Source organism: Lipotes vexillifer, unplaced genomic scaffold, assembly GCF_000442215.2.
Source record: "Lipotes vexillifer unplaced genomic scaffold, Lipotes_vexillifer_v1.1 scaffold2094, whole genome shotgun sequence".
Taxonomy (NCBI): domain Eukaryota; kingdom Metazoa; phylum Chordata; class Mammalia; order Artiodactyla; family Lipotidae; genus Lipotes; species Lipotes vexillifer.
In genome coordinates, this window is record NW_006790887.1 from 52,960 (window position 1) to 68,548 (window position 15,589).

The 15,589-nt window shown below is 37.5% G+C and overlaps 1 protein-coding gene across 1 annotated transcript in view; it reads right to left on the minus strand.

Annotated features, from left to right (window-relative positions):
* Positions 1 to 15,589, minus strand: part of LMBR1 (limb development membrane protein 1) — a gene marked incomplete at its 3' end in the record, with an annotated part of 151,899 nt that overhangs the window by 48,750 nt on the left and 87,560 nt on the right. The window contains exon 5 of the mRNA XM_007463988.1: positions 9,374 to 9,477. Within this exon, the coding sequence (XP_007464050.1) occupies positions 9,374 to 9,477 (104 nt within the window). The remainder of the gene's footprint in view (positions 1 to 9,373; positions 9,478 to 15,589) is intronic.

The following is a 15,589-nucleotide window of genomic DNA, read 5'->3' on the forward strand; positions in this document are numbered from 1 at the left end:
TGTGTGTGTGTGTGTGTGTGTGTGTGTGTGTGTGTGTGTGTGTGTGTTTAGCAAGTCTGCCCTTTGGCTGAGGGCTTTCAGTGGAGCTTCAGTTCCAACTCCTAGCCTGAATGCATCCATGGTACTGTACCACCTTGTAACTACCTCCCTGCCCTAACTAGGGCATCACTTACTCAGTTACCATTTAAGTTTTGTTGTGCCTGTTTGGTTTTGGTCCTTGGAGATTTTATGGAGGTGAGTTACAGATATAGCATTATGTAGAAAACAGTGCTAGAAGGCAGTGTGGAGGTTACTTTGTGTGGGAATGAAACTGGAAGCAGAAAACACAGATGGACAGTGGTTTAAATAATCCAAGAAATGATGAAGCCTGAACTAAGGTAATAACAGAAAGAGAAGAGAAATCTCATTCAGAATACTTAAAGTATATTTGTTACATAATGCAATAAGCTCTTATCACAACGTAAGGTACTTCATTAAATATCTTCTAAAAAAAATCAGAAATATCGTTTAATTCTAGGCATTTAAGAAGGAAGCACCTAGAGGGGTGGGATAGGGAGGGTGGGAGGGAGACGCAAGAGGGAGGAGATATGGGGATATATGTATATGTATAGCTGATTCACTATGTTATACAGCAGAAACTAATACACCATTGTAAAGCAATTATACTCCAATAAAGAAATTAAAAAAAAGGAAGCAAAAATCATTAAGAGATCAGATAAGTTTTTCTGATATTTCAAAAAGGATTTAAAAAAATTTTTAAGCCCTTCACAAGTCTGTTTAAAAACAGACTGCTTATAAAACTTAATACTCATTAATTAATGTGTAAAGAGAAACAATATCAAGTAATCCCAAATAAAATATGAAAGTATAAAAGTATTTAAATCCAGCACTATAAAACAACTTAAAATTTCTTTGTGTTCCAAGAAAGATAATAGGAAATGTTTCCTTTAAATTGACCATTTCACTATATTTAATTCTTTTTCTACTGTTCAGGTGTCCATATTTTTTGTTTTTGCCTGCTCACCTTATTTTTAATAACTAAAAGAACATACATTTTATGTATTATTTTAACAGTTCAATTGATTTAAAAGTCAATCACTCTAGAACAGTAAGAACTTGTCTTTCTAGATGAGAATTTCCTTTCCTTAACACAAAGTGTGCAAACCAATAAATTTTTAAGTAGTATAACTATTAATGACTTAAGTTTAAAGAAAAGTACATAATATACTGCAACCTAAAATATTACCTAATGTCAAAACTATCAAACAATCCTATTGCCTTTGATGTGTCTAAATACACAACTTTTATTTCTGGTACAAACGGGCCAAATAAATGGGTTGTAAAGTAATATATCAAGTTCCAGCTATATATTGGCATACATTTCATAGAGATCAGAAGATTAACACTGTGACATGCTGAATAAATGATTTTACAGACAAATAAATATGAGTTTAAATGCCAAATAAATAGATTTTAACAATCCAAATTCTAGCCTCTTGGGTGAGCTCTCGTCCTACAGGTCTGTGGGTATGTATCATACTTGTGTAAGAAGCTCTCTAGTCAGCATTAAACCTGACATTTAATTTTACTTTCAAATAAAGTTCATTCCAACCAAGGGTAGGTAGTTTTCAACTCCCCCAAAAAAAGTTTTAGAAAGGAGACTCTAATTGATAACAATGGCTATTCCTATGAAATTGTTTTATGAATATTCAAGTATTAGAGCCAGTTTAATTAAAAGTATAATTACTTTAAAACATGAACCTGGTGATTTTATATTTCCTCCCTACCAAAACTTCTCATTTAACAAATTATGAGACATTAGTTGGTAATTTAATCATCATATAAAAAAAAGTTTGATATTCAGCTACCTATTAAATACCTTCTTTTTACAACCTATACTGTTACAAGATAAAACCATTTATATTTCAAAAAGTAAATAAACAAAGTTATGTTGACGCCACTCTAATTTCTTACATCGTTTTGCTACCACATAAAGTTATACCACACAAATCTTCCTGATTTCATTATCACCTTGCTCACAGTTGGTATATTTAAGTCCCTAATAATAACTGCCAATTCTACTGTGTCTTGGTGCTTTACAAACAGATTTGGTGAAGTAACCTGAGGCCGAGGTAAGGACTGCAGCCCATTTTCCAGATGGAGACACTAAGAACCGTGCCTGGACTTCCAGGTCGGTAAAAGAAGAGTCAGGATTTAAGTCCAGGTCTTCAGAAAGCCAGAGCTTATAGTTTTGCCACTATACAAAACTCTTTACACAAATAAAGAGACAATCTAGCCTTACAGTATAAACCTCTCCTTTTCTGATAAATGGAGAGAGAGTATCATACCATCACCAAGTATGCAGGAACTGAGCAATGTGCTATTTACCAATAACTGACACTGTTACTGAAGTTATAATTTAGTCGCCTCCAACATGCAGCTGTACTGAGAAGAGTGATAAAATTAACGTCATTTCATTAACTAAATGATTTTTAACTCAAAATCCTTATGAACTCAAATAATTTTTAAATGGAATAAATGTACCCTTTTCTTCAAAATAATAATTTTCTCTGTCTTTCTCTGACATCCTATACATCAAGCTTCAATGTCTGAAAGTGCTCAGTTTACATTATTATAACCACGCCTTTTACAGTAGAGTCACAATTCCAACAGGAACCTTGCATGTAACAACACTACTAGAATCAAATGTTTTGAAAATAATAATTCTTATCTATATTGTTTCTATGGAAGAAATTAGTCCTCACAATTGGAAGAGGGTACAGGAATTCTGTTAATAAACTACTGATATTTTTTTCTTGAAGGTGTTGGAAAATCAAATTAACACATAACAATAGTTAGTGAGATATGACTCCATTTTCTGTAATAAACACCGAGATCAAAACGAGACCCAAGGTAAATTTCCTTGAAAGGTTCCCAGCAGGAGTTTCCCTTTTTGTATGTGATTTCCTCTCACCCACAAAAAACCATGCAAATATGCGCATGTGCCACTAACACTAAGCAGCACTTCCTTAATCACTCATTTCCAACAATTTATGGATGATCAGTGGCAAAAACGAGCAAAAATAATGAAAGAATGCAATGAAAGTTCACTGAGACGGAGCTGGACTTCCTACTCATTTCTGTGTCTCTTTAAGATGGAGGCCTGATACAAATTAGCCACTGGGGGGAAAAAGTCATCTGGTCATAAAATACAGTACAAGGTCACTTTTATGTAAGTTTGCCAAAAGGGACATAAACCAGGACAATTTCAAACTGTGACACAGGATAGAAACATATTAGAACGATGTCTGTTCCCCCTCTATTGTGCTGTCACGGTGCTCAGCTTTATAGGCCTTCCAAGCACCGCACCCAGCTCTTGGCTTCCACCTGGCCAGTCTAATTAATTAAGAAAGGAAGTCACCTCAGATTTTGTACTTTTTGCTTTTATTATCAAGCACTTCGTTTGAAGTTCTAGGAGTTAACCTCTTAATCCTACAGACCGTGTGCTATGTTCTGGACATCTGGGGGTGTCTGGATGGCTTAGGTAATTGGTCAGGATGTTGCTGTCACTTATGTTAAATGTTATACCATGACTTCAAACCAAAGATAGGCATTAATGTGAGGCACAATATAAAGTTGCTCCCAGAAACATCTTTGGTTCATGAAATAATCTGTCATTGAAGGGTTTTATTTACTTTCATTAAGTTGCTGAATTTTTTCCTCATGACATTTTTTTTTCTTATGACATTTTAATTCAAAGTAAGATGTTAAGATACAGTATGAAACAAACACATTTCTAACTCCCATTTAAACCCTAGCCAGAGGTTAGACTGGTTCATTACGCAATCGAAAAACACCTTCTGGCATCACCGCAAATAATGTAGAGGTCCCTCTGAGGCAGAGTGGGGAGAGAGACTCACACAGCTGACCTGAGTGTAACAGAACAGGAGCGCTGTCAGCCCCAAGACTCTCATACTCTGGTGTATGACTAAGCAACCGAGATAAAAACTGTGGAGAAAACATGTCTACCACAAAACAAAAACAAAACCCACCAGATGCAACCTCTTCACCAGAGTTGAAACGTAAGATGTAAGCTTGGGGTCAGCTTCAAACACACATGAACATATGTAATGCTTGCTACAATATATACGGGTGACAGCCTATAATATAAATAATCTAGATTAAATAAAAATTTAACTGCTAACAGAATTCCAAGATAAAAGGTACCTTCTTACCAAAAACAAAAAAACAGAAAGAAAGAAAAAGAAAATACCTTGCTTTATCAAGACCACTTACATTCTCCTACCCTTGAGAATTGTAAAGAATGGGAATAGCTAGGAGATGGTCCCAATAAAAAAGAAACATACGCCATGGTAAGGAGAGAGAAGAAAGGCGATTCAAGGCCCTTAAAAGGACATGGTCAACCCCACAGGCCTAAAATGTCCCGTTTGAATTAACATAGCGGTTTAATTAAAAACTAAGTAGAGAATTCTGCTTAATTTGATTTTCAATTCAAGCTCTGCATCCGCCATGGCCAGTGGCCAATTTCCACATCTCGGCACAATATGCAAGGGGCTGCTTTAAAATCGATTGCCCAGGGCAATCAATGGGAGTTTGGTGGGACCATATGCCATTTAGGGGCTCCACCAGACTTCAACATAGTAAAACAACACCAGGAAGTGGCCAAAGGAAAAAAAAGGAAATTTAACTTAACCATATTACAAGTTTGTCCTTACTCAAATTATTGTGCTGAAATCTACCAATTAGAAGTGTTTTCTAAGCTCTCCTCAATGTTGCCTTGGAAGTAGATATGTCAAATGTAACCAATGAGCAAAAGGTTTTAAAGGGATACACACAAATATATACATGTTTGTCAGCCAGCTGTGTCAAAGATGTCAGCGACCAACCCCCTTCATCAGAGCAGCAGAGTTCCTAACTGCGATACAACCTATAGCCCTGTGGAAAGCGCTACAGATCTCACCAAACACTGTTCGGAACCTGTGCAAGTAAATACCAGATCTTATATAACAGAAAGGCATAATACTGCAAGGCTCAAACACATACCTAACACATTTAGACTTAAATATACAATGCTAATAATAACCCTTGCAAATTCCATGTAACTGAAAAAGGTGAATATTGTAAAATAACATGCCATGATTACCCTGATTTTAAAGCTCTCTAAACATTTCTAATAGGGTCTACAAGCACCTTCTCTGTCTCTTTTTTTTAATTTTATTGAAGTATACTTGATTTACAATGTTGTGTTCATTTCTGCTGTACAGCAAAGTGACTCAGTTATACATACATATTCTGTTTCATATTCTTTTCCATCATGGTTTATCCCAGGATATTAAATATAGTTCCCTGTAGATGCACCTTCTCTTTAGGCAGTTTTGATTCTGCTTTAGTACATGCCATTTCAAAATGGGAAAAATAATTTGGAATCTTAAGACCGCCTAAGATAATAATACATGAATAATTAAGAGCTGACTCTATTTACTTGCTTTCTAATGATCTATCCATATAACGCTGATGTTTCCTAGAATACTTATCAGTCAAATGCATGAAGCTCTAGGATAGTGACAATAATACCTAACATTTACTGAGCTAAATCCTGGGCTAAATGCTTTACATGAATAATCACCTCTCATTTAATCCTCCAAATGAAACAGTAAGGTAACTATCATTACTATACCCATTTTACAGAAAGAAAACCTGAGGTTTAGATGATGTAACTAGCCCAGGCAGTCTGACACTGAAGACAAATTTTCTCACCTTAGTACCTGCAGTCTCTCTTCCATTGGCCCCTCCCTCAGCAATATACTAATAGAATTATTCCACCTCTTCTCCTCCAAGCCACAACCCCATCTCCCTCCTTCCTTTAACAGCATTAAAGACAAAACACTTTAATTTGGTTTCTGCAACTCCCATTCATCCCCAAGCTACCAGATTCTAAGAAACAGTAACCATCCTGAGCTCTGCCTTCTGCCCCTCTTTTTAAATTCTTCACTGTGGGGACTTCCCTGGTAAGACTCTGCACTCCCAATGGGCAGGGGGCCTGGGTTCGATCCCTGGTCAGGGAACTAGATCCCACATGCCGCAACTAAGACCCGGCAAAAATAAATAAATATATTTTTTAAAAATCCTTTGCCGTGTTTGGGAATTAACTGGATTGGTCATGTCGACTGCACCCTACAATCACTCAACACATCAGTCCCCTTTGAGACCATGAAATGTAGCTGGTGACCTTGAGGAGGCTGACACAGTCAGAGATGTGCTTAGAAAAGGCATTCTTCTAATCATGTATAAAGAGACCAGAAGTAAACAGTTTAGAGGAAGAAGTGCCGTACAATTGTAAGTGCAAAATATTTTTACTTACCTTCTTATACCCCTCCTCAAGCTGATTCTCCCCTTTGACCCTAGTCTACAAGGGGGAACAGGAGAACACTGGGTTCTTGTGTCCGTTGTTTTTAATTCTAGAGATGGAGCTAACTGTGCTCCAACAGATTCTGCCAAGTCCCTTTTCTAGTTGGTTAGTTCACAGGAAGGGAGGGAAATAATTTGGAGACAAAGGGGTTTGTCCATATTGCACACTGCTTTTTAAAATAATTTAACTAATAACTAGATTTTTATGAAAAGCATAAACTAGGTAGCACACCTTTAATACCAAACATGAAAATATATTTAACACTGAGCTTTACCAGTTGCTTTTGTACCTGATAAGATAACACATGAGACAGAACTAGGGAGAGGGGAGCACCGTGCATGTTTAAAGCAAACATCAACATGGCAACTTTAGTGACATATGTTGAAACGCTCTGTTTAACAGAGCCAGGTGCATGACTGATTCAGTATGGTGACATCTCTACCAAACTGTGTCTCGCATTGTGTGGTGCATGTACTCCTTTCCCTAGTGACATATGTTGAAATTCTGACGAGTATTTATCTCTAAATATGCTTAAATAAAACAGTAGATGCAAAATTTCTTTTCAAAAATCTTCTGCCAACTCCCTGTTGTCTACAGCATAAAACCCAAACAATGTGGCAGAGGACTCAAGCCTCCAGGATCTGATCCTGACAAGAGGTCTCTCGCCATTCTCCATTCTACAGCTAAGCACCAGCCAGCCACTCCCTCAATTCAGGCAGAATTCAGGCCTTTGCTCAAGCCTCGAATGCTCACCTGCAAGTCTCAGCTCAAGTGCAGGCTAACCCCTCCCTGAAGCTTCCCCAATTCTCCAGGCAAATCAAGACCTCCCCTCACAGCCGCTCACTGTATAAAAGTTCATCCACCACATGCTACTTGTTTTCATCTCTGAGGTCATCCTCTCTTAATCCCTTGAAGGCAAGAACCTGTCTTTTCACTTCTGTACCCAGCAAGCTCCTTTAACAGCACAGTAATTATAACTTAGTAAGTGCCTAGTAAAACTCTGTCAAATGTGTGACTATCTGCCAAAAGCCTCCAAAATTCCACAGAAATTGCTTTCTCGAGCGTCTCTGATGACCCTGCTTCTTCTCCGTGCTCTTCCTTTCCGACCCCGCTCTGACGCCATGCTTTACCTTCCACTCTCCTGAGCTCTGTCTGGGCGTCCAGGCCACACCCCCCTTGTTCTCCTACTGCCTGGCGTCCCCACGCAAAGCCTGCCTTGCCCCTTCCTCTGCCCGCGCTGTGGTCCCTTCTCCTCCCTCGTCGGTGCCCGGCCTGTCACCTGCCTGGCTGGCTCTAACTGGCTCTCCACAGTGTTGACCGGTAAAGAATGTGCACACTCTGGGGAGGTTAGAAGCAAGCCCTGGGTTTTAGTCCTAGTTTTGCAGTGGTACATATGTGGCTCTTAGACAATTTAATAACATTATCTTTGGATCTCCATTTCCTCCTTATAAAAGGAGGGTTTGAACTAAGTCCCTTTCAGCAGCAAAACTTCCTATCATTCTTCAAGAAATTATCAACAAAGAGTTTTTTAAACTGAAACTATGCAAGTCTTTCCCATTACATGGATGACTTAAATAATTAACATATGTCATTATAAAAAACAAACCTAATAGATAAAAGCCAGTTTTCTCGGGGCTTCCCTGGTGGCACAGTGGTTGAGAATCTGCCTGCTAATGCAGGGGACACGGGTTCGAGCCCTGGTCTGGGAGGATCCCACATGCTGCGGAGCAACTAGGCCCGTGAGCCACAACTACGGAGCCTGCGCATCTGGAGCCTGTGCTCCGCAACAAGAGAGGCCGCGGTAGTGAGAGGCCCGCGCACCGCGATGAAGAGTGGCCCCTGCTTGCCACAACTAGAGAAAGCCCTCACACAGAAACGAAGATCCAACACAGCAAAAATAAATTAATTAACTAATAAACTCCTAACCCCAACATCTTCTTAAAAAAAAAAAAAAAAAAAAAAAGCAAGTTTTCTCAATGTACGTTTGACCGCCATACCCAACCATCCATTCTGATCTCAGTACATTCACTAAATATGAAACCAACCATCTATCACAATATGAATATGAATAACCATAACTAAAAATTAGAAAGGTACAATGTGTCTATAAACTGTAACACTAGAACTCATTTTGTCAGGTTTAAAAGTCATCCCAAAAGTACTAACTACTGAAATCTTCGCATTATATTCCAAGCTTTTATAGCAAACAGCTCCACAAGCTATAAATGGAAATGCTGTTCCCTTCACTTTTAAAATGCTCTATTCAAGGACAGAGGGAGTTACTACCATTGACAAGGTCTGGATTAACTGTTTAAGATGCTCATGCAGACTGTTCTGTTTTGCCCACTTCTCACGCTCCCACATTCACCTAATATCAGTAAGTCACAGGATCCTGGGAATAAGAAAGGAATAATAGCTATTGTATCAGGTTTATTCATTCTACAAAAGAACACTCCACCAACTTTGCACATAGTATAAAATCATTCAAAGGTCAAAAGATGACTTCCTCCCTGTAGACATGTAAAATAACTCAATATGTAACATTGTTACCACTATTGTAAAAATATTATTAATATTAACAAGACATTATTATTAATTAAACCTCTTACATTCCAATAAAATGGTTGTTTAAGCCTATTTTTTCTAGTTCAACATGAATGATATTTACTTCTTCATTTAAGAAATTTAATTCTAGGGCTTCCCTGGTGGCGCAATGGTTGAGAGTCCGCCTGCCGATGCAGGGGACACGGGTTCGTGCCCCAGTCCAGGAAGATCCCACATGCTGCGAAGCAGCTGGGCCCGTGAGCCACGGCCACTGAGCCTGAGCGTCCGGAGCCTGTGCTCCGCAACGGGAGAGGCCACAGCAGTGAGAGGCCCGCAGCCCGCGTACCGCAAAAAAAAAAAAAAAAAAAGAAATTTAATTCTCAAACATGATTCACTTACCCTTTTCAGGCCAGCAAAACCTTCTGATTCCAGAAAGAAAAAGGCAAAGGGCATCAACACAAATAGACAAAGGTTGGAAAAGAGAGAAGCAAGGTTCCACAAACCTGTGAGAAGGGTAACAAGACAAGAAAGATGAGTTTACACATGACAATCTTGTCAAAGACAATTACTGTGCTAAATTGTAATATCAGTCAAAGCTCTGTACTTTTTAATAGTAAAAATAAACATAAACTTGAATAGAGAGGCCTAACAAATGACCTAAACTTAGAAATCAGAAAAATAATTACATATTTCTATAAAATTTTTATAACTTTGTAACTTGTACCTATTGGGAAAAGCCAATACAGAAACTAATAATTTTTCCTCATGTTCTAAAATAAATTCACTAAACATATGACATACGCAGAGATCCAAAGACACAGCCTCTTCAGACATATTGGCACCTGAATATTTAAATTAGAGCCAGTAGCATTTATCGAGCACTTAATAAATGCCAGATACTCTACTAAACATTTTACATGAATAATCTTGTTTAATTTAAGCCTCATAAAAACCCGAAATGTAATAATTAGCATTTATTGAGCCCTTATGTGCCAAGCACTATTCTAAGTGATTTACAGATATTATACAAACTCATTTACTCTTCACAGCAATCCCCCAAAATGACAGAGGCTGCTTATATAAAACGTGCCACGGCTGCAGAGCCTGCAAGTAGCTGCACTAATTCCTGGGATTTTTAAAAACCACTGCATCGTAGAAGTTTTAGTAAAGCAACTCCAAGTGGTATAGAAAATGTAAGAGGGGCAAGCAAGCTCACATCCCCTTTTTCCTTTCTGGCACATTCTGCAATCATAAAATCACAATAAAAAGCAACTTAGGTGATAATAAGACTAGATTTTTAAAAATACAGAACTTTAGGTATGTCACTGGGATAATATTTGGACCAACATCTCACTTTTTATAGGTAAAACACTTAACTTTAAAACTGTTGGCTACAATCTTCATTAAAATTTACAAAATCAAGAATCAAATATAAAAATTATGCTAAATATAAATTCAATGTACTACATACAATTATGATCCAATGCTTCTGAAAACAGGCAACTCATGTTCTTTCAACACCCTTATTTACAAGGCACTGTTCCATGCACTGGAGATGTAGTAACAACAGAGCACAAACCTGCCCTCACAGAGCTTCCTTTCCAGACACATGGAGACTACACACTGAGCTCTCAGGGAACCAAGGAAACTAGTTCTCAATTGCCTTAGTTACAAATTAACATATGTGTTTCATAACTACCCTAAATCCTTTTTGGAACAGCATGGAATACAAACAAAAAGAATGAATGCAGGGCTTCCCGGCTGGCGCAGCGGTTGAGAGTCCGCCTGCCGATGCAGGGGACACGGGTTCATGCCCCGGTGCGGGAAGATCCCACATGCCACGGAGCGGCTGGGCCCGTGAGCCATGGCCGCTGAGCCTGCGCGTCCGGAGCCTGTGCTCCGTAACGGGAGAGGCCACAACAGTGAGAGGCCCACGTACCGCAAAAAAAATAAAAATAAAAATAAAAAATGTTCTAAAATACTTTTCCACTTTTCAGTCTCTAAAAAAAAGACGCTAAACATCTTAACCCTTTTCTTCATTCAAACAGGTTATAATTACAGCCAATTGTTGTATCGTGTTAATAACCAGGAAGAACACACAGGATGGTGGCCAAATGCACACATGGGGCTTTCACACAGACCTGGGTTCGAGCCCCATCTGCACTTCCATGTGACAACACTTCTAAGCCACAGGTTCTTCATCTATACAATGAGGCTGAGGATCATGTCTGTAGGTGGTGCTGAGAATTCAGTGAAATAATACATGAACAACCATCATCACGCCTGTCACAAAACAAGCACTTAATGACTTTTTGCTTTTAATAACAGTAACACCTCCAGAGGCTACCAACACACAGTGCTAATTAGCCCCTGTACCAAAGTACCATACTTTCTGAGAACCCATGTTCACTTTGCAGAAAATCACGACATATATAAAAAGTAAAAATATTAGTTTCTAAAAAATTTGTTGAGTTATGTAATTGATATAAACTACACACAAATTGTACAATTTCATAAAATGTGGCAGTTATGTCACCATAACCAACATAATATATTCATTCCCCCCAAGTTTCCTCACACCATTTTATAACCAGTGTCTCTTGCCACTCCCTATCCCACCCCATTCTCCATCAGCCAGATTCTATACTTTATAAAAGACTGTATTTTCTAAAATTTTCTATAAATGGTAGGTGTAGTATGTACTCCTGTTTTTGTCTGGCTTCTGTCACCTAGCACAATCCTTCTGAGATTTTTCAACACTGGGGCAGTATCAGTAGTCTATCCCTTTGTATCAGATTGAATCCAGTTACTACACTGCATTCATCCATAGGCAAACTGCTATCTGGGTTGTGGCTCTCACAACTAAAGTTGTTATCAACACTCACATATGAGTCTTCGTATGGACACAGGCTTTCATGTCTTTGGGGTAAATATGTGGGCATGCAATGTCTGGGTCATATAGTAGGTGTACGTTTAACATTTTAAGAAACTGCCAAAATATTTTCCAAAGTGGGTGTATAATTTCACATTCCTACCAGCAGAATTCAAATCTCATCCACATTTTGACAAACAATGGTACAGGCAGTCTTTTCAGTTTCAGCCATTCCAATAGGTGTACAGCGGTATCTCATTACTGCTTTAATTTGCATTTCCCCAATAAATGAATACGTGACCATCTTCTCGTGAACTTATCTGCCATCCATTTACACCTTCTTTGCTAAAATGTCTCTTCAAATCTGTTGCCCATTGTTTCACTGGGTTGTCTGTTTACTTACTGAGTATACTTTATATACTCTGAATACAAGTCTTTTATCAGGCATATGATTTACAGATATTTTCTCCTACTTCGTGAATTGTTTTTTCATCCTCTTAACAGTATCTTTCAAAGAACAAAATTTCTTAATGTTGACGAAGTCCAAGCTATCAATGTTTTCTTTACAGATCATGCTTTAGCTATCTTACCCAAGAAATTATGATCTAGCCCAGTGTCAAAGACTTTCTCCTACATTTCCTTTTTACAAGTGTTACAGTTTTAGGACTTACATTTAGATCTACGATTCTTTCAAATTACTTTCTGTATATGGAGCCAGATATGGATTTAAGTTCATTTTCTACCTACGATTATCCAATTGCTCCAGTACCATTTGTTGAAAATAGCCTTTTCCGCCAAATAGCCTTTGCACCTTTGTTAAAAACAAATTTACAATATGTTTGGATATATTCCTGGACTCTCTATTCTGTTGAGTTGCTCTATCTATCTTCCTGCTAATGCATACAGCACGGTATCAATTACTCTGGCCTTAAAATAATCTTTGAGTTGGGTAGTCAGTCCTCCAATTTTGTTCTCTTTCAAAGTTGTTTTGGCTAATACAAGTCGTTTGAATTCCCATCTAAAATCTTAGATCAGCTTTTCAATTTCTACAAAAAACTCATCCTGGTATTTTGACTAAGATTGTGTTGAATCTATAGATCAATTTGGGAAGAACTAACATCTTTACAGGACTGTCTTCTAATCTATGAACATGGCACTTCTCTCCATTTATTACAGTATGCTTTAATTTTCCTCAGCAGTGTTTCCTAGTTTACAGTATACAGGTCTCGCACATCCCTAAGCATTTCATATTTCTGATTCTACCGTATATAAACGGCACTGGTTTTTATATCAATTTCCAGTTATCCATTGCTAGCATACAGAAATGCAATGGAGTTTTATATATTGATCTTGTATCTTTGCAACCTTGCAAAATTCACTTATTAGTTCTAATAGCTTTCCTATAATAGATTCCATCAGAATTTCTATATAGTCATATAATCTGTTAACAGAGACAGTTTTACTTTTTCCTTTCCAATCTCAATGTCCTTTATTCTTTAAAAATCACCAGAACCATGTTGAATAGAAGTGGTAAGAGGGGATCTCAGGATAAAAAGCATTCAGCTTTTCACTATTAAGTATGATGTTACCTGTAGGGTTTTTATAGATGCTCTTTATTAAGATGAGGGAACTCCCTTTCATGCCTAATTTGCTGAGAGATTTTATCAGGAATGGACATTGAATTTTGTCATATGCTTTTTCTGTGTATATTATGATGACCATATGAATTTTTTTTTAGTATGTGCATATGGTAAATTAAATTCATTGATTTTGTCAAAAGTCATGATGTATTACCCTTTTTATTTATTGTTATATTTGATTTGCTAAAATTTTGTTTAAAATTTATGCATCTATATTCATGAGGGATATTCTTCAATAGTTTTCATGTATGTCTGGTTTTGGTATCAGGGTAATGCTGGCCTCAGACTTAGGAAGTATTCCCTCATTTTCAATTTTCTTAAAAAGTCTGTGTAGAATTGGCATTATTTCTTCCTTAAATATTTGGGAGGACTGAAAATGAAGTCTTCTTAGCCTAGAGTTTTGTGAGAATGTTTGCAACATTTCCACAATGTCTGAGAGGGTTTCAGTAGTTTTTGCCTTTCAAGGAATTTTTCCATTTCTCTAAGTTCTTGAATTTATTGGCATAAAGGTGTTCATAATATGCACTATATGCTTTTAACAGCTGTAGAATCTGTAGTGATATCACATCTCTCATTCCTGATATTGATAACTGGTATCTTTTTTTTTCTGATCAATCTGGCTAAAGCCTTATCAATATTATTGATCCTCTCATTGGTTTTCTCTACATTTTCTGTTTTTTACTTTGTTCCTTTCTCCTCTCATCTTTTTTTATTTCCCATCCTCTTTGGGATTCATTTGCTCTCTCTTTTCTTGTTTCTTATGGTGGAAGCTGTAGGAATTAATTTAAGATCTTTTTTTCTTTTCTACAACAGGTATCTTTGTGCTATAAATTTTGGAATGTTTTATTTTCATTTTCATTGAGTTCAAAGTACTTTCAAATTTCCCTTTTGATTTCTTCTCTGGCCTAAGAGTTATTGTGAAGTATGTTATTTAGATACCAAATACTTGAGGGATTTTCTAGATATGCTGCTGTCACTGATTTGCCATTTAACTTCACTGTTGTTAGAGAGCATATCTTATATGACTTAAAATACTGAGACTTGTTTCATGGCACAGAATATGGTTTTCTTGGTAAATGTTCCCAGAGTACTTGAAAAGAATGTGTATTTCACTATTGTTGGGCTGAGTGTTCCATAAATACAAATTAGGCCAAGTTAGTTAAGTGTTAAAAATCCTTAAATTTTTCCTGGCTACTTGTTCTATCAATTACTGAAAAGGGGATAGTGATATGTCTGAATTGTGATTTTGACTATTAATCCCTTCATTTCTGTAAGTTTTTGCTTCATGTATTTAATAGGTATTTAATAAATTGGTATTTTTTAGGTAGATAGATAGATAATAGGTAACGTTTATTACTATGTTCTTTTGATGAATGAACCCTTCATCATTATGAAATGATCTTCTTTATGCCTGATAACATTCCTTACCCTTTTCTGGTAATAATATACCTATACCATCTTCCTTTTCATTAGAATTAGTAGAGTAAATCTTTTTGCTCCTATTGCTGTTAACCTATGTGTGTGTTTACATTTAAAGTGAGTTTCTTATAGGGAGCATATACTTGGCTTTCTTTTTTATTCAATCTGATAATCTCTGCCTTTTAACTGGAATGTTTAGACCACTGATGTTTATTGATATGATCAGGCTTCAGTATATCAATCTGCTCTTTGTCTTCCACTTGCCCCATTGTTGTGTCTTCTCTTTGCCTTCTTTTTCTGTGACCCTTTGGATTAACTATTGTTATGACTCCATTCTATTTCTTTTGTTTGCTTACTATCTCCTCTGAGCTACTCTAGGGTTGTTTGGGGTTTATCATATACACCTTTAACTCAACATAATCTGCCTTCAAGAGGTACTACAAGGGCTTCCCTGGTGGCGCAGTGGTTGAGAGTCCGCCTGCCGATGCAGGGGACACGGGTTCGTGCCCCGGTCCGGAAGGATCCCACATGCCGTGGAGCGGCTGGGCCCGTGAGCCACGGCCACTGAGCCTGCGCGTCTGGAGCCTGTGCTCCTCAACGGGAGAAGCCACAGCAGTGAGAGGCCCGCGTACCGCAAAAAAAAAAAAAAAAAAAGGGATTACAAAACTTTATGTACAGCCCAAA